At 47.4% G+C, this 24,538-nt stretch overlaps 7 protein-coding genes across 7 annotated transcripts; 3 read left to right on the forward strand and 4 right to left on the reverse strand.

The window, feature by feature from the left end:
* Positions 1–2,481: 2,481 nt before the first annotated feature.
* LOC134934370 (histone H4) lies at positions 2,482–2,793 on the reverse strand. Its single transcript, XM_063929821.1, has one exon. The coding sequence runs from the start codon at positions 2,791–2,793 to the stop codon at positions 2,482–2,484; it is 312 nt and encodes a 103-aa protein (XP_063785891.1).
* Positions 2,794–4,382: 1,589 nt separating this feature from the next.
* Positions 4,383–4,795, reverse strand: LOC134934868 (histone H3). Its single transcript, XM_063930207.1, has one exon. It carries the CDS (start codon positions 4,791–4,793, stop codon positions 4,383–4,385), a length of 411 nt encoding a protein of 136 aa, XP_063786277.1. The 5' UTR covers positions 4,794–4,795.
* Positions 4,796–7,633: 2,838 nt separating this feature from the next.
* Positions 7,634–8,701, forward strand: LOC134934371 (histone H1B-like). The gene is made up of 3 exons (XM_063929822.1): positions 7,634–7,704; positions 8,071–8,311; positions 8,354–8,701. Exons 1-3 carry the CDS (start codon positions 7,634–7,636, stop codon positions 8,699–8,701), a joined length of 660 nt encoding a protein of 219 aa, XP_063785892.1.
* A 6,537-nt stretch (positions 8,702–15,238) lies between these two features.
* LOC134934372 (histone H4) lies at positions 15,239–15,550 on the reverse strand. The gene has a single exon (XM_063929823.1). The coding sequence runs from the start codon at positions 15,548–15,550 to the stop codon at positions 15,239–15,241; it is 312 nt and encodes a 103-aa protein (XP_063785893.1).
* Positions 15,551–17,441: 1,891 nt separating this feature from the next.
* Positions 17,442–17,822, reverse strand: LOC134934374 (histone H2B 1.1-like). Its single transcript, XM_063929824.1, has 2 exons — positions 17,691–17,822; positions 17,442–17,606 (listed from the first exon to the last, which is right to left on the reverse strand). Exons 1-2 carry the CDS (start codon positions 17,820–17,822, stop codon positions 17,442–17,444), a joined length of 297 nt encoding a protein of 98 aa, XP_063785894.1.
* A 312-nt stretch (positions 17,823–18,134) lies between these two features.
* Positions 18,135–18,558, forward strand: LOC134934870 (histone H2A type 1-like). Its single transcript, XM_063930208.1, has one exon. It carries the CDS (start codon positions 18,166–18,168, stop codon positions 18,556–18,558), a length of 393 nt encoding a protein of 130 aa, XP_063786278.1. The 5' UTR covers positions 18,135–18,165.
* A 4,324-nt stretch (positions 18,559–22,882) lies between these two features.
* LOC134934871 (histone H1C-like) lies at positions 22,883–23,559 on the forward strand. Its single transcript, XM_063930209.1, has one exon. The coding sequence runs from the start codon at positions 22,894–22,896 to the stop codon at positions 23,557–23,559; it is 666 nt and encodes a 221-aa protein (XP_063786279.1). The 5' UTR covers positions 22,883–22,893.
* Positions 23,560–24,538: the final 979 nt, after the last annotated feature.

The following is a 24,538-nucleotide window of genomic DNA, read 5'->3' on the forward strand; positions in this document are numbered from 1 at the left end:
AGAATTTAGGGCAGGAGAGTCGCTGCGCTGCGCTGTCCTCCCCTCATATAGAAGAACCAGCCAGCGGTAAGAGGTGGTGGTGGGGGGGCAATGAGCACACAGTGGGGCAATGTATGTCTGGCACTGTTGGGGCATTGTATATCTGGTATAGGGGCGCATTGTATATCTGGTACAGTGGGGGCAATGTATAGCTGGCACAGGAGGGCATTGTAATTGTATATCTGGCACGGTGGGGGCATTGAATATCTGGCACAGGGGGCATTGTATATCTGGCACAGTGTGGGCATTGTATATCTGGCACGGGGGCATTGTATATCTGGCACAGGGGGGCATTGTATATCTGGCACTGTATCTGGCACCGTGGGGGCATTGTATATCTGGCAGCGTGGGGGGCATTGTATATCTGGCACTGTGGGGGCATTGTATATCTGGCACTGTATCTGGCACAGTGGAGGCAATGTATATCTGGCACAGTGGGGGCATTTTATATCTGGCACAGTGGGGGCATTTTATATCTGGCACAGTGGGGGCATTGTATATCTGGCACAGTGGGGGCAATGTATATCTGGCACAGTGAGGGCAATGTATAGCTGGCACAGGAGGGCATTATGTAATGCCCTCTACCTTGGTCTACCAGCAAAAGAATTGCAGCGCTTACAGCTGGTGCAAAATACAGCTGCCAGGCTATTAACCAACCAGCCCCATTCTAGCCACATAACACCCATCCTCTACTCCCAGTAGCGGATCTTGTCACGGGCAAGCAGGACTTTTGCCCGGTGCGCCGCCTTCCGGAGGGCGCCGGCGCCATCCGGAGGGCGCCGCACCATGGCAAGATCCGCTGCTGCTGTGGTGCCCCCCCGCTGCCGTGGCCCGCTGTCCCGTTGTCCGTTCCGTTGTGAAGGGAAACTAGACGCTACGCGTCTAGTTTCCCTTCGTGGGCTGCCCGCAGTGAAGGGAAACTAGACGCTACGCGTCTAATTTCCCTTCCTGGAGAGGACCTTCACTGTAATGAAGTGCGGTGCGCGTTGACGTCATCGCGCAACGCACAGCAAAGGTCCTCTCCACGAAGGGAACTAGACGCTTAGCGTCTAGTTTACCTTCGTGGAAAGGACCTTTGCTGTGCGGTGCGCGATGACGTCAACGCGCACCGCACATCCTACAGCAGTACAGGGGGCGTAAATGACCACGCCCCCTGTATGAAGCCACGCCCCCAATGCCGCCCGGGGCGCCCGAAGCCCCGGAACCGGCCCTGTCTACTCCCTTCACTGGCTGCCTGTACGATGGCGAATCATCTTCAAGATTGGCTTACTGAGTTTCAAAGCATTACATGACCAAGGCCCAAGGTACCTGAAACAGCTTCTGACCCCATACTGCCCCACTCGATTACTGCGATCTGTAAATGAAGGACTTTTAGCAGTACCTAGAATCTACCGTAATTCATCTGGGGGTCGAGCTTTTAGTCATGCGGCTCCGACTCTATGGAACTCACTTCCCCGCACAGTGCGAGAGGGGGCATTGTATATCTGGTATAGGGGGAACCAGTTCTTCCTCATATAGAAGAACCAGCCAGCGGTAAGAGGTGGTGGTGGGGGAGGGGGGGGGGGGGGGGGGGGCGCAATGAGCACACAGTGGGGCAATGTATGTCTGGCACTGTTGGGGCATTGTATATCTGGCACAGGGGGGCATTGTATATCTGGCACAGGGGGGCAATGTATATCTGGCACAGTGGGGGCAATGTATATCTGGCACAGTGGGGGCAATGTATAGCTGGCACAGGAGGGCATTGTATTTGTATAGCTGGCACTGTGGGGGCATTGAATATCTGGCACAGGGGGGCATTGAATATCTGGCACTGTGAGGGCATTGTATATCTGGAACCGTGGGGGCAATGTATAACTGGCACTGTGGGGGCATTGTACTGTATATCTGGCACTGTGGAGGCAATGTTACTTCATCATTGGGCATTGTGTGTGTATATTATATATGTATATTATACACACAATGTCCAGTGATAAAATAATATGTTGCCCAGAGTCTGGCCCTGCCCCCAATCCCAATTCCCACCTTGCAAAACGGAAATGCAGGCTTTTACGCATGCGCTAGTCATATAAATAGTTCTCACCATCGAATACTTTTGATGCGATGGTTATAACCATCACATCGAAAGTTTCAATGGCGGAAGCATTGCCATCATGATGGTTTGCTTTCGATGTCCATCCCTATAAGCGACTGCAAATGATTGTGCCGCCATTGGATTTTCTACTTGCATCAACACAAATAAAGTCAGCAACCAATAGCAGAGGGAACGAATAAGAAAAAAAAAAAAATGGTTTACATTAATGTACACTATCAAAGGGTTCTCAGGACAACGATATGGGGCATAATATACAATGATGTTAGCGCAGCTCCCTTATAGAAGTGATGGGCGGCCCTGAAAAGGGCCTTTGTGTGTGAGTGAAGGAATTAGATGCGCCTCAATTTTTAGCCTCCGAATCCGTACAGGGTGCGTCCCTGGCGCTTGAGAGCATAGACCACATCCATGGCGGTGACAGTCTTCCTCTTGGCGTGCTCGGTGTAAGTGACGGCGTCTCGGATCACGTTCTCCAGAAACACTTTCAGCACCCCGCGGGTCTCCTCATAGATGAGACCAGAGATGCGCTTCACGCCTCCTCTCCGTGCTAGACGGCGGATGGCAGGCTTTGTGATGCCCTGGATGTTGTCCCGCAGCACCTTCCTGTGACGCTTAGCGCCTCCTTTCCCGAGTCCCTTTCCGCCTTTGCCTCTGCCTGACATCTTCTCAAACGGATTGCGATCAGTGAGAATACGTAACGCCTCACTTAGCTGCCCTTTATTAAGGGGTAGGGCGGACCTGATGGGTGACTGTGAGAACCTTGGCAGGAGGAGTCATGTATTGCCTTTCTTTCTTTAACAGGCACGCCCCAAACGTTGCACAGCAGCACAGTTTAGGATTTCTAATGTATTTCTGGTTATTCATTGCACTGAGCTGTGTGATACACGTTCACCTCAGCAATTAGGCTACCGTACGGCCAATCACAATGTTTAAATCACTGCAGAGTTCCGTATATAGTTTTTTTTTTTTTTACATTGCTATTTTTCATATTAATGTTATAGAAGCATATTCATACACATAATGTACATAATATGCTACGAGACGTTCAAGGAAATCCTGATATGCGTACTATAAATCAATCAATCAATCAATCAATCAATCAATCAATCAATCTTTTCAGCTACAGGGTGATGTGTGTTTGAGTAGTCACAACATAATAACCATAACGTCATTTTTTTAACGACTGATATATAAACTGTTACTATCACTGTGCTGCAACAATAGTATTGAACTATCACATACTATATATACATCTGCACTCAGAAGAGATTCAAGCTGCAATGTTACCATGAATTGCACGGATAACAGAGATTGATTGACATACGCTTTTGTTTTCTATCAGTAATGACGATCCCTGGCCTATATACTGTAGATAAACAGCAAATGTGTATATATATATATATATATATATATATATATATATATATATATATATATTATACATATGTTCTACTAAACTTTATGTGTGGACATGTGGAAAAAGTAGAACAGCCTGAAATATCTAAAAAATAGGAGTTAATAGTCTATCCACTCCAATACAATACGTCCTCTCGGTGTAATGAACCTGGAATGGAGGCATTAAAGGTTAGATAAGTAAAAGATAACGTTTTTAAAAAGTTACTTTTTAGCGATCAGTTTAGGGGCAGAAGATAATTTCTAGCTATAGAGTATCACATATCTATTATCTTATCCCCGTGTGATTCATTGATGTTTTAACTGCTATCATAATAGTTATGAAGCCGAACTCTGATGAGCACAACAGACATAATACATGCCTTACTGTTTTGACTTTATTTTTTCAATGTACCCGATATATTTCCCAAATACAGAACGCGTGTATTGGAACAGCAAATGTCCCGCACACATCCGCCTTCAGATAGGAAGAGGAATATTCAAAATGGACCCATGAGTGTCGACCAGATTTCGGCGGGACAAAACAAAATCACCTCAATGCCTTGCCGCTCCTGACTAGTCACTGTAAAGGCTAAAAGTTGCCTGGCTCCCGGGCTCGGTCTGCGTGCCAGCTCTGCGCTTCGGTCTCTCCTCTCTTGCTTATCATTGTATTATATATATTTAAGATGAACAGATTTGGCCTGTCCTTACAAGCTGCTATAGGTGGAGAGCGGAGGATTCATCCGCATCCTGTTACTCTGACATTGAGGGGTAACTTATGCTGCAGCTCGTTTAGAAAGACTTGGGTGGCTCTGAAAAGAGCCTTTGTGTTGTTGCGTGTATAGGAAGTGCCGAGTATCTATGCCCTCTCCCCTCGGATCCTGCGGGCCAGCTGGATGTCTTTGGGCATGATGGTCACCCTCTTGGCGTGGATGGCGCACAGGTTGGTGTCCTCGAAGAGCCCCACCAGATAAGCCTCGCTGGCCTCTTGCAGGGCCATGACGGCGGAGCTCTGGAAGCGCAGGTCAGTCTTGAAGTCCTGGGCGATCTCCCGCACAAGACGCTGGAAGGGCAGCTTGCGGATCAGCAGCTCAGTGGACTTCTGGTAGCGGCGGATCTCCCGAAGAGCAACGGTCCCGGGACGGTAACGGTGAGGCTTCTTTACACCGCCGGTAGCTGGGGCGCTCTTCCGGGCGGCTTTGGTCGCCAGCTGCTTGCGGGGAGCTTTGCCGCCAGTGGACTTACGCGCTGTCTGCTTGGTCCTGGCCATGTCTGACGTAAGTATGTGGAAGGAAAGAGAATGAATAGAGAGCTGCCGTTCTACAGCTCTATTTATACGCATTGCTGCCCTGTGATAAGAGGACTTAGAAACGCCCTTCGACCTGACTGGTTTAGACAAAGCCTTGGATTTTTCAAAAAGACCGCCAAAAATTGGTTTTTCTTTTCTTTTTCCTTCTTCTTCCCCCCTTCTCAGTTGTACTTGTAAAGTAGAAGAATATACCCCCCTTACATAGCATATTCTATAGCTTTAGATTTGAGTATAATCAGATATTCGAAATGCGTTGGAAACTGATTATACTAACAGAAAACAGTAAATACTATTATATGTACTTACAAGCTATACCTACTAATTCCAGTGAGACCTTAATATATGAGTGCAGGAAAACGGGGGGGGAGAGAAACAACCTGCATACTGCATGATCTAAAATAACAATCGTTTCATTATTAAACCATAAATACATGTTATGCAGTTACAAGCATATAGTGAGTACGGTAGCTGTAGAATTGAGTATGAATAGAACTTCTGCATGTGTGAAACGATTTGATACTAATGGGAAACAGTATTATAGTATGATACAATTGTAACTCTTCTTTTGAAACATTTGTTGATACAAACTATGCACATGTATCCATTTAGACCACAAGCTAAACCTTATATGTCTGGGACATTGCATGAAGAAAATACAAGGCTACTGTAGATCTGGATTATAGAAAGGGGCTTTTCTACTACTCAGTGGAAACTAAATAAAAAAAAAAAACCTAAAGGCCCTGCGTATACAAGCAATCGTTTGTTGTTCCATTATAATCGCTGAATTTTTATTTATGCACATGTAATTTATTTATATCCATTTTGCTGGTTCTTGAAAAAAAAAAAAAAAAAACCCTGCAATCTTAAAAAATTGAAAAAAGTTCAACTTATGATAAAATAATAGAGTTTATGCTCTTAAATGGGACCATAGGGATTTAAGGCCAATATATATTTACCATGGGTCAGAATTAATTAATTAATTAATTTATTGATGTATTTATTTATTTATTTTTCTACCATCCTTGGAGACGCAGAAAGCCACTGGTGTGGCCCAGATCCAGCTCCGTGGTCCCCCTACCTGCTCTGGAGTTTCTCTGTAGACTCCCAGCGCTCTAGAGCCCTACTCCAGCCTGCCATCATGGATTGGGGATGAGGTTCAGACTTTGATGGTACTTGCTGCTGGCCCACGCCCTCCAGTTAGCAGTCATCATCTCTGTTTGTCCACATCTCACGTCCATCTCCATTTGCCTTCCATTCCTCTATGGCGATCCTCTCCTCTCAACACGGCTCTTGACCTGCCCTAGCCCATATCTGTGCTTTCCATCACTGGTGAAAGCAGTTGAACTCTGTTCTGTTACTCTGCGTTGCCCTTCTCCTCACAGCATTGCATCCACAGTGGATCTCTGTTGACACAATGTTTCCCCCGGAGGTTCTGATTCTCCGCTCCGCAGCCGCCTCTGCTCTAGACATTCAGCCTTGTGGTCTCGGCGCATCTTTCTCCTGCTGCCCGTCAGTGACGTCCAGTGCTGAACCTGCAGCACCTGCTTTTATCACGGTAATACATTTAAAAAGTAAGATTAGTTGAACCCTTCCTCCTCGGGTGACTGTTGTCTCTCTTCTTATTCTGCAAGCTGCATCATTTAATTTCATTCCCCAGAACTATTGTGTGCATATATGTATATCATCCATTTATATTCCAAAATCATCGGACTATTATGTCATTTCTTTAAAATAGCATCCACTTTTTTATTCTGCAATTAGCAATGGCCATGTAAGCACTTTGACCATCTCTTACTCCCGTTAATTACCTACTCTCCCATATTATGATAAGAATTTCAACCCTTCTGATGTTATCCCTTGTGTACTGTAATCTGCAATGCTAAGGTTTTTATGTCTACAGTGCTGCAGAATACTTGTCGTCTTCTTCTTCTTCTTCTTCTTCTTCTTCTTCTTCTCCCCCCCCCCCCCCCCCTTCTTCTTCTTCTTCTTCTTCCCCCCCCCTTCTTCTTCTTCTTCTTCTTCTTCTTCCCCCCCCCTTCCTCTTCTTCCTTCCCCCCCCTTCTTCTTCTTCTCCCCCCCCCTTCTTCTTCTTCTCCCCCCCCTTCTTCTTCTTCTTCTTCTTCCCCCTCTCTCTTCTTCTTCTTCTCCCCCCCCTATATTTCCTTGTTTCATCCCTTCCTCTCACCTAGCACAATTACAAGAGGTCTCTCTAGTTATCCCCCTATTCCTTCTAGTTATCCCCCTATACCTTCCTCTCTATTATTCCTGTATCCCCCTAATTAATGTTCCCTAATATTCCTAGTTTCCCTCTATTTTTATGAATATTCATACTGATTCTACGTGAGAGGAATAGAAGTATTCCTCTTATAGAGCTCCAATGTCCTCTATTAAACAAGACAAAGTCTCATACTTTGGCATTTTTAAAAGAGGAATGGTAATGGGAACAGATCACCATTGCCCTCACTCTGACACACATATCTTGCATAAATATACATTCATGTCTGTATGGGTCATTTTATAAACATTTGGGGAAAAACCCACCAACATTCTACACGACGGGGAGAATCTCACACAAAGCAGGGTTAACCTGTGGCTGACTATGCTGGGTAACTCTCTTTTGTTACAGTAACTAGAGTTCCTAAACAAGACTGCCAATACGCTGTGGGGCAACCTGCCTGTGCTAGCCACCCGGGTGTACCGGAGCCCACACATCACCTTTATATCTTTGAAAATGCTGCCTCCCCTGCACAGACTGAGCCCCAGATCACCTTCGTTACATGTAGTGACAGGGAAAGAGAAAAATGCCCCGATCAGACGTTTTAGCCTCGCAGAAAAGTACAGATGTGTTATATGCTGGCAGATCCAGCCTGGTGTAAGTGAGCTGACAGGGGCTATTCCTGGGTCTCTTTGCAGCGCCTTGGCTAGCAATGGCCATATAGGCTTAGGGGAGACCTTGGAGTACTGGTGTGGTGCAGAGAGGCGGCACGCTGCTTTTCTCATGCCCTATAAAAGACTCTTTTTCTGCGCTAGGGAAACACAAGGTGAGGGCAGATTTCCCCTTACACACAGACAGGGAAGGGGTTTACAAGGGCTGCTTATTCCGCCAATGGGAGCACAGAACGCACCAGGCTCAGCAGCCAATTACAGCACAGCAGGCACCGTATATAAAAGACGTCAGACAGCGGCTTGTGTAGGATTACTATTTGTTGGATAAAGTGACGTTGAGCTAACATGGCAGAAACTGCACCAGCCGTCGCCGCTGTCCCGCCGTCAGAGGGCGCAGCCAAAAAGAAGAGGCAGCCGAAGAAAGCTGCAGGGGGAGCCAAGAAAAGCGCAAGTCTTCCGGGCCCAGCGTCTCCGAGCTGATCCTAAAGGCCGTGGCCGCTTCTAAGGAGCGCAGTGGGGTTTCTCTTGCCGCCCTGAAGAAGGCTCTGGCTGCCGGAGGCTACGATGTGGAGAGGAACAACAGTCGCATCAAAGTGGGGGTGAAAGGATTGGTGACCAAAGGAACGCTCACCCAGGTGAAAGGCACCGGCGCTTCCGGCTCCTTCAAGCTCAATAAGAAGCAGCTGGAGAGCAAGAAGGCCGCCCAGAAGTCTCTGAAACCCAAGAAACCAGCGGCAAAGAAAGTGGCCAAGTCCCCGAAGAAGCCCAAGAAAGCTCCGAGTGCAGCCAAAAGCCCCAAGAAGGTGAAGAAACCCGCAAAGGCGGCTGCTGCCAAAAGCCCGAAGAAGCCTAAAGCTGTGAAGCCCAAGAAGGCGGCTAAGAGTCCGGCCAAGAAAGCGGCGAAGCCCAAAGCCGCCAAGAGTCCGGCCAAGAAAGCAGCGAAGCCAAAAGCGGCAAAAAAGCCCGGCCAAGAAGGCAGCTAAGCCCAAGAAAGCTGCGGCCAAGAAGTGATGGAAAAGAAGCCGCAGCCTCGCTTCCTTGTTATCCCCCCAAAGGCTCTTTTCAGAGCCACCCACCCTGTCCAGGCAGAGCTGTAGGCGCACGGTCTGTGAACTGTTGGCTTCCAAATCAAATCAGTAGCTGAATGGTTCCGTCCTGTGTACTCGGACCTAGGCGAGCACCGGGAAAGCCCGGCGCCTTCTGCACACACTTCCCGGTGGTTGTACAGACGGCAGCGTAGCTGAAAATCTATTGTAGTCGTAAAGAAACTGCTTTTAAGAACATACTGTACGTAATCCGGTGATTTATTCGGCGGGGCCAGCAAACCGAGCAGGAGAACGATTGTGTTACCCAAGATACGTCAGTCCCTAAGAGAGAGAGAGAGAGAGAGAGTGTGTGTGTGTGTGTGTGTGTGTTTTCAATGCAGTGGTACCGCTGCTATGAGATAGAAGTAGGTTACAATGTGTTTTCTCTATCTTCCTAGTGGATGCTGGGGTTCCTGAAAGGACCATGGGGGATAGCGGCTCCGCAGGAGACAGGGCACAAAAAGTAAAGCTTTAGGATCAGGTGGTGTGCACTGGCTCCTCCCCCTATGACCCTCCTCCAAGCCTCAGTTAGATTTTTGTGCCCGGCCGAGAAGGGTGCAATCTAGGTGGCTCTCCTAAAGAGCTGCTTAGAAAAGTTTAGCTTAGGTTTTTTATTTTACAGTGAGTCCTGCTGGCAACAGGATCACTGCAACGAGGGACTTAGGGGAGAAGAAGTGAACTCACCTGCGTGCAGGATGGATTGGCTTCTTTGGCTACTGGACATTAGCTCCAGAGGGACGATCACAGGTACAGCCTGGATGGTCACCGGAGCCTCGCCGCCGGCCCCCTTGCAGATGCTGAAACAAGAAGAAGGTCCAGAATCGGCGGCATGAAGACTCCTCAGTCTTCTTAAGGTAGCGCACAGCACTGCAGCTGTGCGCCATTTCCTCTCAGCACACTTCACACGGCAGTCACTGAGGGTGCAGGGCGCTGGGAGGGGGGCGCCCTGGGAGGCAATGAAAACCTATTTTTGGCTAAAAATACCTCACATATAGCCTCCGGGGGCTATATGGAGATATTTAACCCCTGCCAGAATCCGTTAAGAGCGGGAGACGAGGCCGCCGAAAAAGGGGCGGGGCCTATCTCCTCAGCACACAGCGCCATTTTCCCTCACAGAAAGGCTGGAGGGAAGGCTCCCAGGCTCTCCCCTGCACTGCACTACAGAAACAGGGTTAAAACAGAGAGGGGGGGCACTAATTTGGCGTTAGAAATATATAAAAAAGATGCTATAAGGGAAAACACTTATATAAGGTTGTCCCTATATAATTATAGCGTTTTTGGTGTGTGCTGGCAAACTCTCCCCCTGTCTCTCCAAAGGGCTAGTAGGTCCTGTCCTCTATCAGAGCATTCCCTGTGTGTGTGCTGTGTGTCGGTACGTGTGTGTCGACATGTATGAGGACGATGTTGGTGAGGAGGCGGAGCAATTGCCTGTAATGGTGATGTCACTCTCTAGGGAGTCGACACCGGAATGGATGGCTTATTTAGGGAATTACGTGATAATGTCAACACGCGCCAAGGTCGGTTGACGACATGAGACGGCCGACAAACAATTAGTACCGGTCCAGACGTCTCAAAAACACCGTCAGGGGTTTTAAAACGCCCGTTTACTTTAGTCGGTCGACACAGACACAGACAGGGACACTGAATCCAGTGTCGACGGTGAATAAACAAACGTATTCCTTATTAGGGCCACACGTTAAGGGCAATGAAGGAGGTGTTACATATTTCTGATACTACAAGTACCACAAAAGAGGGTATTATGTGGGATGTGAAAAAACTACCGTAGTTTTTCCTGAATCAGATAAATTAAATGAAGTGTGTGATGATGCGTGGGTTCCCCCCGATAGAAAATATGGGCGGTATACCCTTTCCCGCCAGAAGTTAGGGCGCGTTGGGAAACACCCCTTAGGGTGGATAAGGCGCTCACACGCTTATCAGAACAAGTGGCGGTACCGTCTATAGATAGGGCCGTCCTCAAGGAGCCAGCTGACAGGAGGCTGGAAAATATCATAAAAAGTATATACACACATACTGGTGTTATACTGCGACCAGCGATCGCCTCAGCCTGGATGTGCAGAGCTGGGGTGGCTTGGTCGGATTCCCTGACTAAAAATATTGATACCCTTGACAGGGACAGTATTTTATTGACTATAGAGCATTTAAGGATGCATTTCTATATATGCGAGATGCACAGAGGGATATTTGCACTCTGGCATCAAGAGTAAGTGCGATGTCCATATCTGCCAGAAGATGTTTATGGACACGACAGTGGTCAGGTGATGCAGATTCCAAACGGCACAAAGGTGTATTGCCGTATAAAGGAAGAGGAGTTATTTGGGGTCGGTCCATCGGACCTGGTGGCCACGGCAACTGCTGGAAAATCCACCGTTTTTACCCTAAGTCAAATCTCTGCAGAAAAAGACACCGTCTTTTCAGCTTCAGTCCTTTCGTCCCTATAAGAGTCATATCTGCCCAGGGATAGAGGAAAGGGAAGAAGACTGCAGCAGGCAGCCCATTCCCAGGAACAGAAGCGTTCCACCGCTTCTGACAAGCTCTCAGCATGACGCTGAGACCGTACAGGACCCCTGGATCCTACAAGTAGTATCCCAGGGGTACAGATTGGAATGTCGAGACGTTTCCCCTGCGCAGGCTCCTGAAGTCTGCTTTACCAAGGTCTCCCTCCGACAAGGAGGCAGTATGGGAAACAATTCACGAGCTGTATTCCCAGCAGGTGATAATTAAATTACCCCTCCTACAACAAGAAAAGGGGTATTATTCCACACTATATTGTGGTACTGAAGCCTGAAGGCTAGGTGAGACCTATTCTAAATCTAAAAAAATTTGAACACTTACAAAGGTTCAAATCAAGATGGAGTCACTCAGAGCAGTGATAACGAACCGGGAAGAAGGGGACTATATGGTGTCCCGAGACATCAGGGATGCTTACCTCCATGTCCCAAATTTGCCCTTATCACTAAGGGTACCTCAGGTTCGTGGTACAGAACTGTCACTATCAGTTTCAGACGCTGCCGTTTGGATTGTCCACGGCACCCCGGGTCTTTACCAAGGTAATGGCCGAAATGATGGTTCTTCTTCGAAGAAAAGGCGTCTTAATTATCCCTTACTTGGACGATCTCCTGATAAGGGCAAAGTCCAGGGAACAGTTGGAGGTCGGAGTAGCACTATCTCGGATACTGTTACAACAGCAGGGGTGGATTCTAAATATTCCAAAATCGCAGCTGATCCCGACAACAAGTCTCCTGTGCTTAGGGATGATTCTGGACACAGTCCAGAAAAAGGTGTTTCTCCCGGAAGAGAAAGCCAGGGAGTTATCCGAGCTAGTCAGGAACCTCCTAAAATCAGTGCATCATTGCACAAGGGCCATGGTAAAAAAATGGTGACTTCCTTCGAAGCAATTCCAGTCGGCAGATTTCATGCAAGAACTTTTCAGTGGGATCTGCTGGACAAATGGTCCGGATCGCATCTTCAGATGCATCAGCGGATAACCCTATATCCAAGGACAAGGGTGTCTCTCCTGTGGTGGTTACAGAGTGCTCATCTTCTAGAGGGCCGCAGATTCGGCATTCAGTTTTGGATGTTGGTGACCACGGAGGCCAGCCCGAGAGGCTGGGGAGCAGTCACACAAGGAAAAAATTTCCAGGGAGTGTGATCAAGTCTGGAGATTTTTCTCCACATAAATATACTGGAGCTAAGGGCAATTTACAATGCTCTAAGCTTAGCAAGACCTCTGCTTCAAGGTCAGCCGGTATTGATCCAGTGGGATAAAACATCACGGCAGTCGCCCACGTAAATAGACAGGGCGGCACAAGAAGCAGGAGGGCAGTGGCAAAAACTGCAAGGACTTTTCGCTGGGCGGAAAATCATGTGATAGCACTGTCAGCAGTGTTTCATTCCGGGAATGGAAACTGGGAAGCAGACTTCCTCAGTAGGCACGACCTCCACCCGGCAGAGTGGGAACTTCATGGGGAAGTTTTCCACATGATTGTAAACCGTTGGGAATTACCAAAGGTGGACATGATGGCGTCCCGTCTGAACAAAAAACGGGACAGGTATTGCGCCAGGTTAAGAGACCCTCAGGCAATAGCTGTGGACGTTCTGGTAACACCGTGGGTGTACCAGTCGGTGTATGTGTTCCATCCTCTGCTTTTCATACCTAAGGTACTGAGAATTATAAGACGTAGAGGAGTAAGAACTATACTCCTGGCTCCGGATTGGCCAAGAAGGACTTGGTACCCGGAACTTCAAGAGATGCTCACAGAGGACTTATGGCCTCTGCCGCTAAGAAGGGACTTGTTTCAGCAAGTACCATGTCTGTTCCAAGACTTACCGCGGCTGCGTTTGACGGCATGGCGGTGGAACGCCAGATCCTAAGGGAAAAGGCATTCAGGAAGAGGTCATTCCTACCCTGGTCAAAGCCAGAAAGGAGGTGACCGCACAACATTATCACCACATGTGGCGAAAATATGTTGCGTGGTGTGAGGCCAGGAAGGCCCCACGAAGAAATTTTAACTCGGTCGATTCCTGCATTTCCTGCAAACAGGAGTGTCTATGGGCCTCAAATTGGGGTCCATTAAGGTTCAAATTTCGGCCCTGTCGATTTTTCTTCCAGAAAGAATTGGCTTCAGTTCCTGAAGTCCAGAAGTTTGTCAAGGGAGTATTGCATATACAACCCCCTTTTGTGCCTCCAGTGGCACTGTGGGATCTCAACGTAGTTCTGGGATTCCTCAAAACACATTGGTTTAAAACCAGTCAAATCTGTGGATTTGAAGCATCTCACATGAAAAGTGAACATGCTCTTGGACCTGGCCTGGACCAGGCGAGTGTCAAATTGGTGGTTTTTTTCTCAAAAAAGCCCATATCTGTTTGTCCATTCGGACAGGGCAGAGCTGCGGACTCGTCCCCAGTTCTCTCCCTAAGGTGGTGTCAGTGTTTCACCTGAACCAGCTTATTGTGGTGTCTTGCGCCTACTAGGGACTTGGAGGACTCCAAGTTGCTAGATGTGGTCAGGGCCCTGAAAATATAGGTTCCAGGACGGCTGGAGTCAGGAAAACTGACTTGCTGTTATCCTGTATGCACCCAACAAACTGGGTGCTCTTGCTTCTAAGCAGACTTTTGCTAGTTGGATGTGTAATACAATTCAGCTTGCACATTCTGTGGCAGGCCTGCCACAGCCAAAATATGTAAATGCCCATTCCACAAGGAAGGTGGGCTCATCTTGGGCGGCTGCCCGAGGGGTCTCGGCTTTACAACTTTGCCGAGCGGCTATTTAGTCTGGGGCAAGCACGTTTGTAAAATCCTACAAATTTGATACCCTGGCTAAGGAGGACCTGGAGTTCTCTCATTCGGTGCTGCAGAGTCATCCGCACTCTCCCGCCCGTTTGGGAGCTTTGGTATAATCCCCATGGTCCTTTCAGGAACCCCAGCATCCACTAGGACGATAGAGAAAATAAGAATTTACTTACCGATAATTCTATTTCTCGGAGTCCGTAGTGGATGCTGGGCGCCCATCCCAAGTGCGGATTATCTGCATTACTTGTACATAGTTACAAAAATCGGGTTATTATTTGTTGTGAGCCATCTTTTCAGAGGCTCCGCTGTTATCATACTGTTAACTGGGTTCAGATCACAGGTTGTACAGTGTGATTGGTGTGGCTGGTATGAGTCTTACCCGGGATTCATAAATCCTTCCTTATTGTGTACGCTCGTCCGGGCACAGTATCCTAACTGAGGCTTGGAGGAGGGTCATAGGGGGAGGAGCCAGTGCACACCACCTGATCCTAAAGCTTTACTTTTTGTGCCCTGTCTCCTGCGGAGCCGCTATCCCCCATGGTCCTTTCAGGAACCCCAGCATCCACTACGGACTCAGAGAAATAGAATTATCGGTAAGTAAATTCTTATTATTTAATTGTAAGTATAAAATAACAGGAATATTTGGCACGGATAAATGATTGCACGGACATATTTAGCCGGGAAGGGAGTGGAGTCGCCGTTTCCCCTGCAGTTATATAATAATACCCATTAATGTAATCCTATATTACCGCGTGTAATGCTTGAGAGGTGTCGTTCAGTAAATACGTTTCCCTATGCTTTCACAATGCAACTCCTAGAACTAGCCATGACATTGCAGTACCCTCAGTACAACTCGGCAATGGATTCTCATAAGCGACTGCAAATGATTGTGCCGCCATTGGATTTTCTGCTTGCATCAACACAAATAAAGTCAGCAACCAATAGCAGAGGGAACGAATAAGAAGGAAAAAAAATGGTTTACATTAATGTACGCTATCAAAGGGTTCTCAGGACAACGATATGGGGCATAATATACAATGTTAGCGCAGCTCCCTTATAGAAGTGATGGGCGGCCCTGAAAAGGGCCTTTGTGTGTGAGTGAAGGAATTAGATGCGCCTCAATTTTTAGCCTCCGAATCCGTACAGGGTGCGTCCCTGGCGCTTGAGAGCATAGACCACATCCATGGCGGTGACAGTCTTCCTCTTGGCGTGCTCGGTGTAAGTGACGGCGTCCCGGATCACGTTCTCCAGAAACACTTTCAGCACCCCGCGGGTCTCCTCATAGATGAGACCAGAAATGCGCTTCACGCCTCCTCTCCGTGCTAGACGGCGGATGGCAGGCTTTGTGATGCCCTGGATGTTGTCCCGCAGCACCTTCCTGTGACGCTTAGCGCCTCCTTTCCCGAGTCCCTTTCCGCCTTTGCCTCTGCCTGACATCTTCTCAAACGGATTGCGATCAGTGAGAATACGTAACGCCTCACTTAGCTGTCCTTTATTAAGGGGTAGGGCGGACCTGATGGGTGACTGTGAGAACCTTGGCAGGAGGAGTCATGTATTGCCTTTCTTTCTTTAACAGGCACGCCCCAAACGTTGCCAGCAGCACAGTTTAGGATTTCTAATGTATTTCTGGTTATTCATTGCACTGAGCTGTTTGATACACGTTCACCTCAGCAATTAGGCTACCGTACGGCCAATCACAATGTTTAAATCACTGCAGAGTTCCGTATATAGTTTTTTTTTTTTTATATTGCTATTTTTCATATTAATGTTATAGAAGCATATTCATACACATAATGTACATAATATGCTACGAGACGTTCAAGGAAATCCTGATATGCGTACTATAAATCAATCAATCAATCAATCAATCAATCTTTTCAGCTACAGGGTGATGTGTGTTTGAGTAGTCACAACATAATAACCATAACGTCATTTTTTTAACGACTGATATATAAACTGTTACTATCACTGTGCTGCAACAATATTATTGAACTATCACATACTATAGATACATCTGCACTCAGAAGAGATTCAAGCTGCAATGTTACCATGAATTGCACGGATAACAGAGATTGATTGACATACGCTTTTGTTTTCTATCAGTAATGACGATCCCTGGCCTATATAGATAAACAGCAAATGTGTATATATATATATATATATATATATATATATATATATATATATATATATATATTATACATATGTTCTACTAAACTTTATGTGTGGACATGTGGAAAAAGTAGAACAGCCTGAAATATCTTAAAAATAGGAGTTAATAGTCTATCCACTCCAATACAATACGTCCTCTCGGTGTAATGAACCTGGAATGGAGGCATTAAAGGTTAGATAAGTAAAAGATAACGTTTTTATTAAGTTACTTTTTAGCGATCAGTTTAGGGGCAGAAGATAATTTCTAGCTATAGAGTATCACATATCTATTATCTTATCCCCGTGTGATTCATTGATGTTTTAACGGCTATCATAATAGTTGTGAAGCCGAACTCTGATGAGCACAACAGACATAATACATGCCTTACTGTTTTGACTTTATTTTTTCAATGTACCCGATATATTTCCCAAATACAGAACGCGTGTATTGGAACAGCAAATGTCCCGCACACATCCGCCTTCGGATAGGAAGAGGAATATTCAAAATCGACCAATGAGTGTCGACCAGATTTCGGCGGGACAAAACAAAATCACCCCAATGCCTTGCCGCTCCTGACTAGTCACTGTAACGGCTAAAAGTTGCCTGGCTCCCGGGCTCGGTCTGCGTGCCAGCTCTGCGCTTCGGTCTCTCCTCTCCCTCTCATCCAGTCCCGATCCGGAACACTGCTGCTCAGCCGCCCCTGTATCTCTGTTATTCTGCTGAGCAAGGCAGGCATGTGTGCCTGAGCAAGCATTGTATGATCACCAAGCTCTCGGAAACGGGTGTCTAAGGATGGATTGGGTAGAATATACCTGCACTGATACCGGAGTTTGCATCCTGCTGTTAAGGTGCGATGATACAGTAACACACTACACAGGGCATCTTGAGAGACCAACGACCCTGTAGCATCTGTGATCATCAGGGTGATAGTAACACAATTGCTACAATCTAATGATACTGTGTAACATTTCAATGAGACACAATCATTCTCTAGTTCTGCAGAAACTACACGGTCGGTCACTGCTCTATGGATTGCTTTTTCTAAGCACTAACGGCGACATCTGCTACATAATGCCTATCTATTACCCCCGATTTACAGTTTCAGCCCGATTAGAGAGAGAGGTGGGTGGCTCTTAAAAGAGCCTTTGTGTTGATGGATCGGAGAAGGAAGGGAAACTACTTGGCGCTGGTGTACTTGGTGACGGCCTTGGTGCCCTCGGACACGGCGTGCTTGGCCAACTCTCCCGGCAGCAGCAGACGTACTGCCGTCTGGATCTCCCGGGAGGTGATGGTGGAGCGCTTGTTGTAGTGAGCCAGGCGGGAAGCTTCCCCCGCAATGCGCTCAAAGATGTCATTGACAAAGGAGTTCATGATGCCCATAGCCTTGGAGGAGATGCCGGTGTCAGGGTGCACCTGCTTCAGCACCTTGTAGACGTAAATGGCGTAACTCTCCTTCCTGCTCTTTCTACGCTTCTTCCCATCCTTCTTCTGGGTCTTGGTTACGGCTTTCTTTGAGCCTTTTTTGGGCGCCGGCGCAGACTTTGCTGGATCAGGCATTTTCACCACTCACTTCTTGTACACAAAGCAGAGAGAATCTGTGCCGTACACCGCCCGGCTTTGCTCTATTTATAGTCATCTTATGCAAATGAGGCTTCGCCGCTTCTGGTAACACTATAGGGTAGAAGTGTCACGTGACGCTGAGTGGTAGCTAACCCCCCACACTACATATTGCGGATTGGTCTGTGGATAAACTTGAGCTGCATTGGTTCATTTGTAAGCAAACCAATCACAGAGCACGCGGTCGATCCTCTCTGAGTGTATATATAGGAGGAGGGCGGTATTACAGGCTCACATTTCCTCTCAGTTTGTTAGAAGAAATTCTTAGCTTTGTGAACTGAACATGTCCGGCAGAGGCAAACAAGGCGGCAAGACCCGGGCTAAGGCCAAGACTCGCTCATCCCGGGCCGGTCTCCAGTTCCCAGTCGGTCGCGTTCACCGTCTGCTGAGGAAAGGAAACTATGCTGAGCGAGTGGGAGCCGGTGCCCCGGTCTATCTGGCCGCGGTGCTGGAGTATCTGACGGCTGAGATCCTGGAGCTCGCCGGAAACGCCGCCCGCGACAACAAGAAGACCCGCATCATCCCCCGCCACCTGCAGCTGGCTGTGCGCAACGACGAAGAGCTCAACAAGCTGCTCGGTGGGGTGACCATCGCCCAGGGAGGCGTCCTGCCCAACATCCAGGCCGTGCTGCTGCCCAAGAAGACCGAGAGCCACAAACCGGCCAAGAGCAAGTAATGCGAGGCTGGCAGCTTCCACCACAGAAACGATATGTACCCGGCACACAACACAAAGGCTCTTTTCAGAGCCACCCACGTCTTCCCAGGAGAGCTGTGTGTACTGCCATTGCTTGTGTTGTAGCGATATCTGACGGGCTAGCCGCGCTTTCATCTCCACATCCCGTCCATACAACCGCTAAAGCTATAGACGCTCCCTTACCCTTTAGGAGCCCTGGTCAGTTGTGGTGAGATCTAACGATAGTCTGAATATTCCCTTTGCAATAACTGCATGCTGCAAATGAGGCCCCTTCCGCTTATAGGAGTGGGAAGCTGATCCGTATAAAGTATATAGAGGGAGAAACCATATTCTCTGTGTGACGTAACAAAGCCAGGATGAAAACAGCTGCATGAAATAAAAGTATTTGGTCATTGAAAAAAAAAATATGAGACTATCCTCTTAGTATCCCTGCTGAAGAAAACAATTTTACAAGGGAATCTAGGCGGAACACTAGTAACGATGTACTGTCGGTGAACCAGTCCGGCGAAATATTTAGTTATTTTTGATAGTTAACATCCCTTTATTCACTTTGGGGCTTGCTTATCATTGTATTATATATATTTAAGATGAACAGATTTGGCCTGTCCTTTAAAGCCGCTATAGGTGGAGAGCGGAGGATTCATCCGCATCCTGTTACTCTGACATTGAGGGGTAACTTATGCTGCAACTCGTTTAGAAAGACTTGGGTGGCTCTGAAAAGAGCCTTTGTGTTGTTGCGTGTATAGGAAGTGCCGAGTATCTATGCCCTCTCCCCTCGGATCCTGCGGGCCAGCTGGATGTCTTTGGGCATGATGGTCACCCTCTTGGCGTGGATGGCGCACAGGTTGGTGTCCTCGAAGAGCCCCACCAGATAAGCCTCGCTGGCCTCTTGCAGGGCCATGACGGCGGAGCTCTGGAAGCGCAGGTCAGTCTTGAAGTCCTGGGCGATCTCCCGCACAAGACGCTGGAAGGGCAGCTTGCGGATCAGCAGCTCAGTGGACTTCTGGTAGCGGCGGATCTCCCGAAGAGCAACGGTCCCGGGACGGTAACGGTGAGGCTTCTTTACACCGCCGGTAGCTGGGGCGCTCTTCCGGGCGGCTTTGGTCGCCAGCTGCTTGCGGGGAGCTTTGCCGCCAGTGGACTTACGCGCTGTCTGCTTGGTCCTGGCCATGTCTGACGTAAGTATGTGGAAGGAAAGAGAATGAATAGAGAGCTGCCGTTCTACAGCTCTATTTATACGCATTGCTGCCCTGTGATAAGAGGACTTAGAAACGCCCTTCGACCTGACTGGTTTAGACAAAGCCTTGGATTTTTCAAAAAGACCGCCAAGAATTGGTTTTTCTTTTCTTTTTCCTTCTTCTTCCCCCCTTCTCAGTTGTACTTGTAAAGTAGAAGAATATACCCCCCTTACATAGCATATTCTATAGCTTTAGATTTGAGTATAATCAGATATTCGAAATGCGTTGGAAACTGATTATACTAACAGAAAACAGTAAATACTATTATATGTACTTACAAGCTATACCTACTAATTCCAGTGAGACCTTAATATATGAGTGCAGGAAAACGGGGGGGAGAGAAACAACCTGCATACTGCATGATCTAAAATAACAATCGTTTCATTATTAAACCATAAATACATGTTATGCAGTTACAAGCATATAGTGAGTACGGTAGCTGTAGAATTGAGTATGAATAGAACTTCTGCATGTGTGAAACGATTTGATACTAATGGGAAACAGTATTATAGTATGATACAATTGTAACTCTTCTTTTGAAACATTTGTTGATACAAACTATGCACATGTATCCATTTAGACCACAAGCTAAACCTTATATGTCTGGGACATTGCATGAAGAAAATACAAGGCTACTGTAGATCTGGATTATAGAAAGGGGCTTTTCTACTACTCAGTGGAAACTAAATAAAAAAAAAAAACCTAAAGGCCCTGCGTATACAAGCAATCGTTTGTTGTTCCATTATAATCGCTGAATTTTTATTTATGCACATGTAATTTATTTATATCCATTTTGCTGGTTCTTGAAAAAAAAACAAAAAACCCTGCAATCTTAAAAAATTGAAAAAAGTTCAACTTATGATAAAATAATAGAGTTTATGCTCTTAAATGGGACCATAGGGATTTAAGGCCAATATATATTTACCATGGGTCAGAATTAATTAATTAATTAATTTATTGATGTATTTATTTATTTATTTTTCTACCATCCTTGGAGACGCAGAAAGCCACTGGTGTGGCCCAGATCCAGCTCCGTGGTCCCCCTACCTGCTCTGGAGTTTCTCTGTAGACTCCCAGCGCTCTAGAGCCCTACTCCAGCCTGCCATCATGGATTGGGGATGAGGTTCAGACTTTGATGGTACTTGCTGCTGGCCCACGCCCTCCAGTTAGCAGTCATCATCTCTGTTTGTCCACATCTCACGTCCATCTCCATTTGCCTTCCATTCCTCTATGGCGATCCTCTCCTCTCAACACGGCTCTTGACCTGCCCTAGCCCATATCTGTGCTTTCCATCACTGGTGAAAGCAGTTGAACTCTGTTCTGTTACTCTGCGTTGCCCTTCTCCTCACAGCATTGCATCCACAGTGGATCTCTGTTGACACAATGTTTCCCCCGGAGGTTCTGATGCTCCGCTCCGCAGCCGCCTCTGCTCTAGACATTCAGCCTTGTGGTCTCGGCGCATCTTTCTCCTGCTGCCCGTCAGTGACGTCCAGTGCTGAACCTGCAGCACCTGCTTTTATCACGGTAATACATTTAAAAAGTAAGATTAGTTGAACCCTTCCTCCTCGGGTTACTGTTGTCTCTCTTCTTATTCTGCAAGCTGCATCATTTAATTTCATTCCCCAGAACTATTGTGTGCATATATGTATATCATCCATTTATATTCCAAAATCATCGGACTATTATGTCATTTCTTTAAAATAGCATCCACTTTTTTATTCTGCAATTAGCAATGGCCATGTAAGCACTTTGACCATCTCTTACTCCCGTTAATTACCTACTCTCCCATATTATGATAAGAATTTCAACCCTTCTGATGTTATCCCTTGTGTACTGTAATCTGCAATGCTAAGGTTTTTATGTCTACAGTGCTGCAGAATACTTGTCTTCTTCTTCTTCTTCTCCCCCCCCCCCCTTCTTCTTCTTCTTCCCCCCCTTCTTCTTCTTCTTCTTCTTCTTCTTCCCCCCCCCTTCCTCTTCTTCTCCCCCCCCCCTTCTTCTTCCCCCTCTTCTTCTCCCCCCCCTATATTTCCTTGTTTCATCCCTTCCTCTCACCTAGCACAATTACAAGAGGTCTCTCTAGTTATCCCCCTATACCTTCCTCTCTATTATTCCTGTATCCCCCTAATTAATGTTCCCTAATATTCCTAGTTTCCCTCTATTTTTATGAATATTCATACTGATTCTACGTGAGAGGAATAGAAGTATTCCTCTTATAGAGCTCCAATGTCCTCTATTAAACAAGACAAAGTCTCATACTTTGGCATTTTTAAAAGAGGAATGGTAATGGGAACAGATCACCATTGCCCTCACTCTGACACACATATCTTGCATAAATATACATTCATGTCTGTATGGGTCATTTTATAAACATTTGGGGAAAAACCCACCAACATTCTACACGACGGGGAGAATCTCACACAAGCAGGGTTAACCTGTGGCTGACTATGCTGGGTAACTCTCTTTTGTCACAGTAACTAGAGTTCCTAAACAAGACTGCCAATACGCTGTGGGGCAACCTGCCTGTGCTAGCCACCCGGGTGTACCGGAGCCCACACATCACCTTTATATCTTTGAAAATGCTGCCTCCCCTGCACAGACTGAGCCCCAGATCACCTTCGTTACATGTAGTGCCAGGGAAAGAGAAAAATGCCCCGATCAGACGTTTTAGCCTCGCAGAAAAGTACAGATGTGTTATATGCTGGGCAGATCCAGCCTGGTGTAAGTGAGCTGACAGCGGCTATTCCTGGGTCTCTTTGCAGCGCCTTGGCTAGCAATGGCCATATAGGCTTAGGGGAGACCTTGGAGTACTGGTGTGGTGCAGAGAGGCGGCACGCTGCTTTTCTCATGCCCTATAAAAGACTCTTTTTCTGCGCTAGGGAAACACAAGGTGAGGGCAGATTTCCCCTTACACACAGACAGGGAAGGGTTTACAAGGGCTGCTTATTCCGCCAATGGGAGCACAGAACGCACCAGGCTCAGCAGCCAATTACAGCACAGCAGGCATCGTATATAAAAGACGTCAGACAGCGGCTTGTGTAGGATTACTATTTGTTGGATAAAGTGACGTTGAGCTAACATGGCAGAAACTGCACCAGCCGTCGCCGCTGTCCCGCCGTCAGAGGGCGCAGCCAAAAAGAAGAGGCAGCCGAAGAAAGCTGCAGGGGGAGCCAAGAAAAGCGGCAAGTCTTCCGGGCCCAGCGTCTCCGAGCTGATCCTGAAGGCCGTGGCCGCTTCCAAGGAGCGCAGTGGGGTTTCTCTTGCCGCCCTGAAGAAGGCTCTGGCTGCCGGAGGCTACGATGTGGAGAGGAACAACAGTCGCATCAAAGTGGGGGTGAAAGGATTGGTGACCAAAGGAACGCTCACCCAGGTGAAAGGCACCGGCGCTTCCGGCTCCTTCAAGCTCAATAAGAAGCAGCTGGAGAGCAAGAAGGCCGCCCAGAAGTCTCTGAAACCCAAGAAACCAGCGGCAAAGAAAGTGGCCAAGTCCCCGACGAAGCCCAAGAAAGCTCCGAGTGCAGCCAAAAGCCCCAAGAAGGTGAAGAAACCCGCAAAGGCGGCTGCTGCCAAAAGCCCGAAGAAGCCTAAAGCTGTGAAGCCCAAGAAGGCGGCCAAGAGTCCGGCCAAGAAAGCGGCGAAGCCCAAAGCCGCCAAGAGTCCGGCCAAGAAAGCAGCGAAGCCAAAAGCGGCAAAAAGCCCGGCCAAGAAGGCAGCTAAGCCCAAGAAAGCTGCGGCCAAGAAGTGATGGAAAAGAAGCCGCAGCCTCGCTTCCTTGTTATCCCCCCAAAGGCTCTTTTCAGAGCCACCCACCCTGTCCAGGCAGAGCTGTAGGCGCACGGTGTGAACTGTTGGCTTCCAAATCAATCAGTAGCTGAATGGTTCCGTCCTGTGTACTCGGACCTAGGCGAGCACCGGGAAAGCCCGGCGCCTTCTGCACACACTTCCCGGTGGTTGTACAGACGGCAGCGTAGCTGAAAATCTATTGTAGTCGTAAAGAAACTGCTTTTAAGAACATACTGTACGTAATCCGGTGATTTATTCGGCGGGGCCAGCAAACCGAGCAGGAGAACGATTGTGTTACCCAAGATACGTCAGTCCCTGAGAGAGAGAGAGTGTGTGTGTGTGTGTTTTCAATGCAGTGGTACCGCTGCTATGAGATAGAAGTAGGTTACAATGTGTTATTTAATTGTAAGTATAAAATAACAGGAATATTTGGCACGGATAAATGATTGCACGGACATATTTAGCCGGGAAGTGAGTGGAGTCGCCGTTTCCCCTGCAGTTATATAATAATACCCATTAATGTAATCCTATATTACCGCGTGTAATGCTTGAGAGGTGTCGTTCAGTAAATACGTTTCCCTATGCTTTCACAATGTAACTCCTAGAACTAGCCATGACATTGCAGTACCCTCAGTACAACTCAGCAATGGATTCTCATAAGCGACTGCAAATGATTGTGCCGCCATTGGATTTTCTGCTTGCATCAACACAAATAAAGTCAGCAACCAATAGCAGAGGGAACGAATAAGAAGGGAAAAAAATGGTTTACATTAATGTACGCTATCAAAGGGTTCTCAGGACAACGATATGGGGCATAATATACAATGTTAGCGCAGCTCCCTTATAGAAGTGATGGGCGGCCCTGAAAAGGGCCTTTGTGTGAGTGAAAGAATTAGATGCGCCTCAATATTTAGCCTCCGAATCCGTACAGGGTGCGTCCC

Source organism: Pseudophryne corroboree, chromosome 6 (assembly GCF_028390025.1).
Source record: "Pseudophryne corroboree isolate aPseCor3 chromosome 6, aPseCor3.hap2, whole genome shotgun sequence".
Taxonomy (NCBI): domain Eukaryota; kingdom Metazoa; phylum Chordata; class Amphibia; order Anura; family Myobatrachidae; genus Pseudophryne; species Pseudophryne corroboree.

Excerpts from the sequence above, each read along its gene's own strand:
- LOC134934370 (XM_063929821.1), bottom strand. The coding sequence starts at position 2,793 with ATGTCAGGCAGAGGCAAAGGCGGAAAGGGACTCGGGAAAGGAGGCGCT.
- LOC134934868 (XM_063930207.1), bottom strand. The coding sequence starts at position 4,793 with ATGGCCAGGACCAAGCAGACAGCGCGTAAGTCCACTGGCGGCAAAGCT.
- LOC134934371 (XM_063929822.1), top strand. The coding sequence starts at position 7,634 with ATGCCCCGATCAGACGTTTTAGCCTCGCAGAAAAGTACAGATGTGTTA. Across the intron at positions 7,705-8,070 it reads GCTGGCAGATCCAGCCTGGT|AAACTGCACCAGCCGTCGCC; the intron begins GTAAGTGAGCTG and ends CTAACATGGCAG. Across the intron at positions 8,312-8,353 it reads GGAACAACAGTCGCATCAAA|GTGAAAGGCACCGGCGCTTC; the intron begins GTGGGGGTGAAA and ends ACGCTCACCCAG.
- LOC134934372 (XM_063929823.1), bottom strand. The coding sequence starts at position 15,550 with ATGTCAGGCAGAGGCAAAGGCGGAAAGGGACTCGGGAAAGGAGGCGCT.
- LOC134934374 (XM_063929824.1), bottom strand. The coding sequence starts at position 17,822 with ATGCCTGATCCAGCAAAGTCTGCGCCGGCGCCCAAAAAAGGCTCAAAG. Across the intron at positions 17,607-17,690 it reads ACGCCATTTACGTCTACAAG|CGCATTGCGGGGGAAGCTTC; the intron begins GTGCTGAAGCAG and ends GACATCTTTGAG.
- LOC134934870 (XM_063930208.1), top strand. The coding sequence starts at position 18,166 with ATGTCCGGCAGAGGCAAACAAGGCGGCAAGACCCGGGCTAAGGCCAAG.
- LOC134934871 (XM_063930209.1), top strand. The coding sequence starts at position 22,894 with ATGGCAGAAACTGCACCAGCCGTCGCCGCTGTCCCGCCGTCAGAGGGC.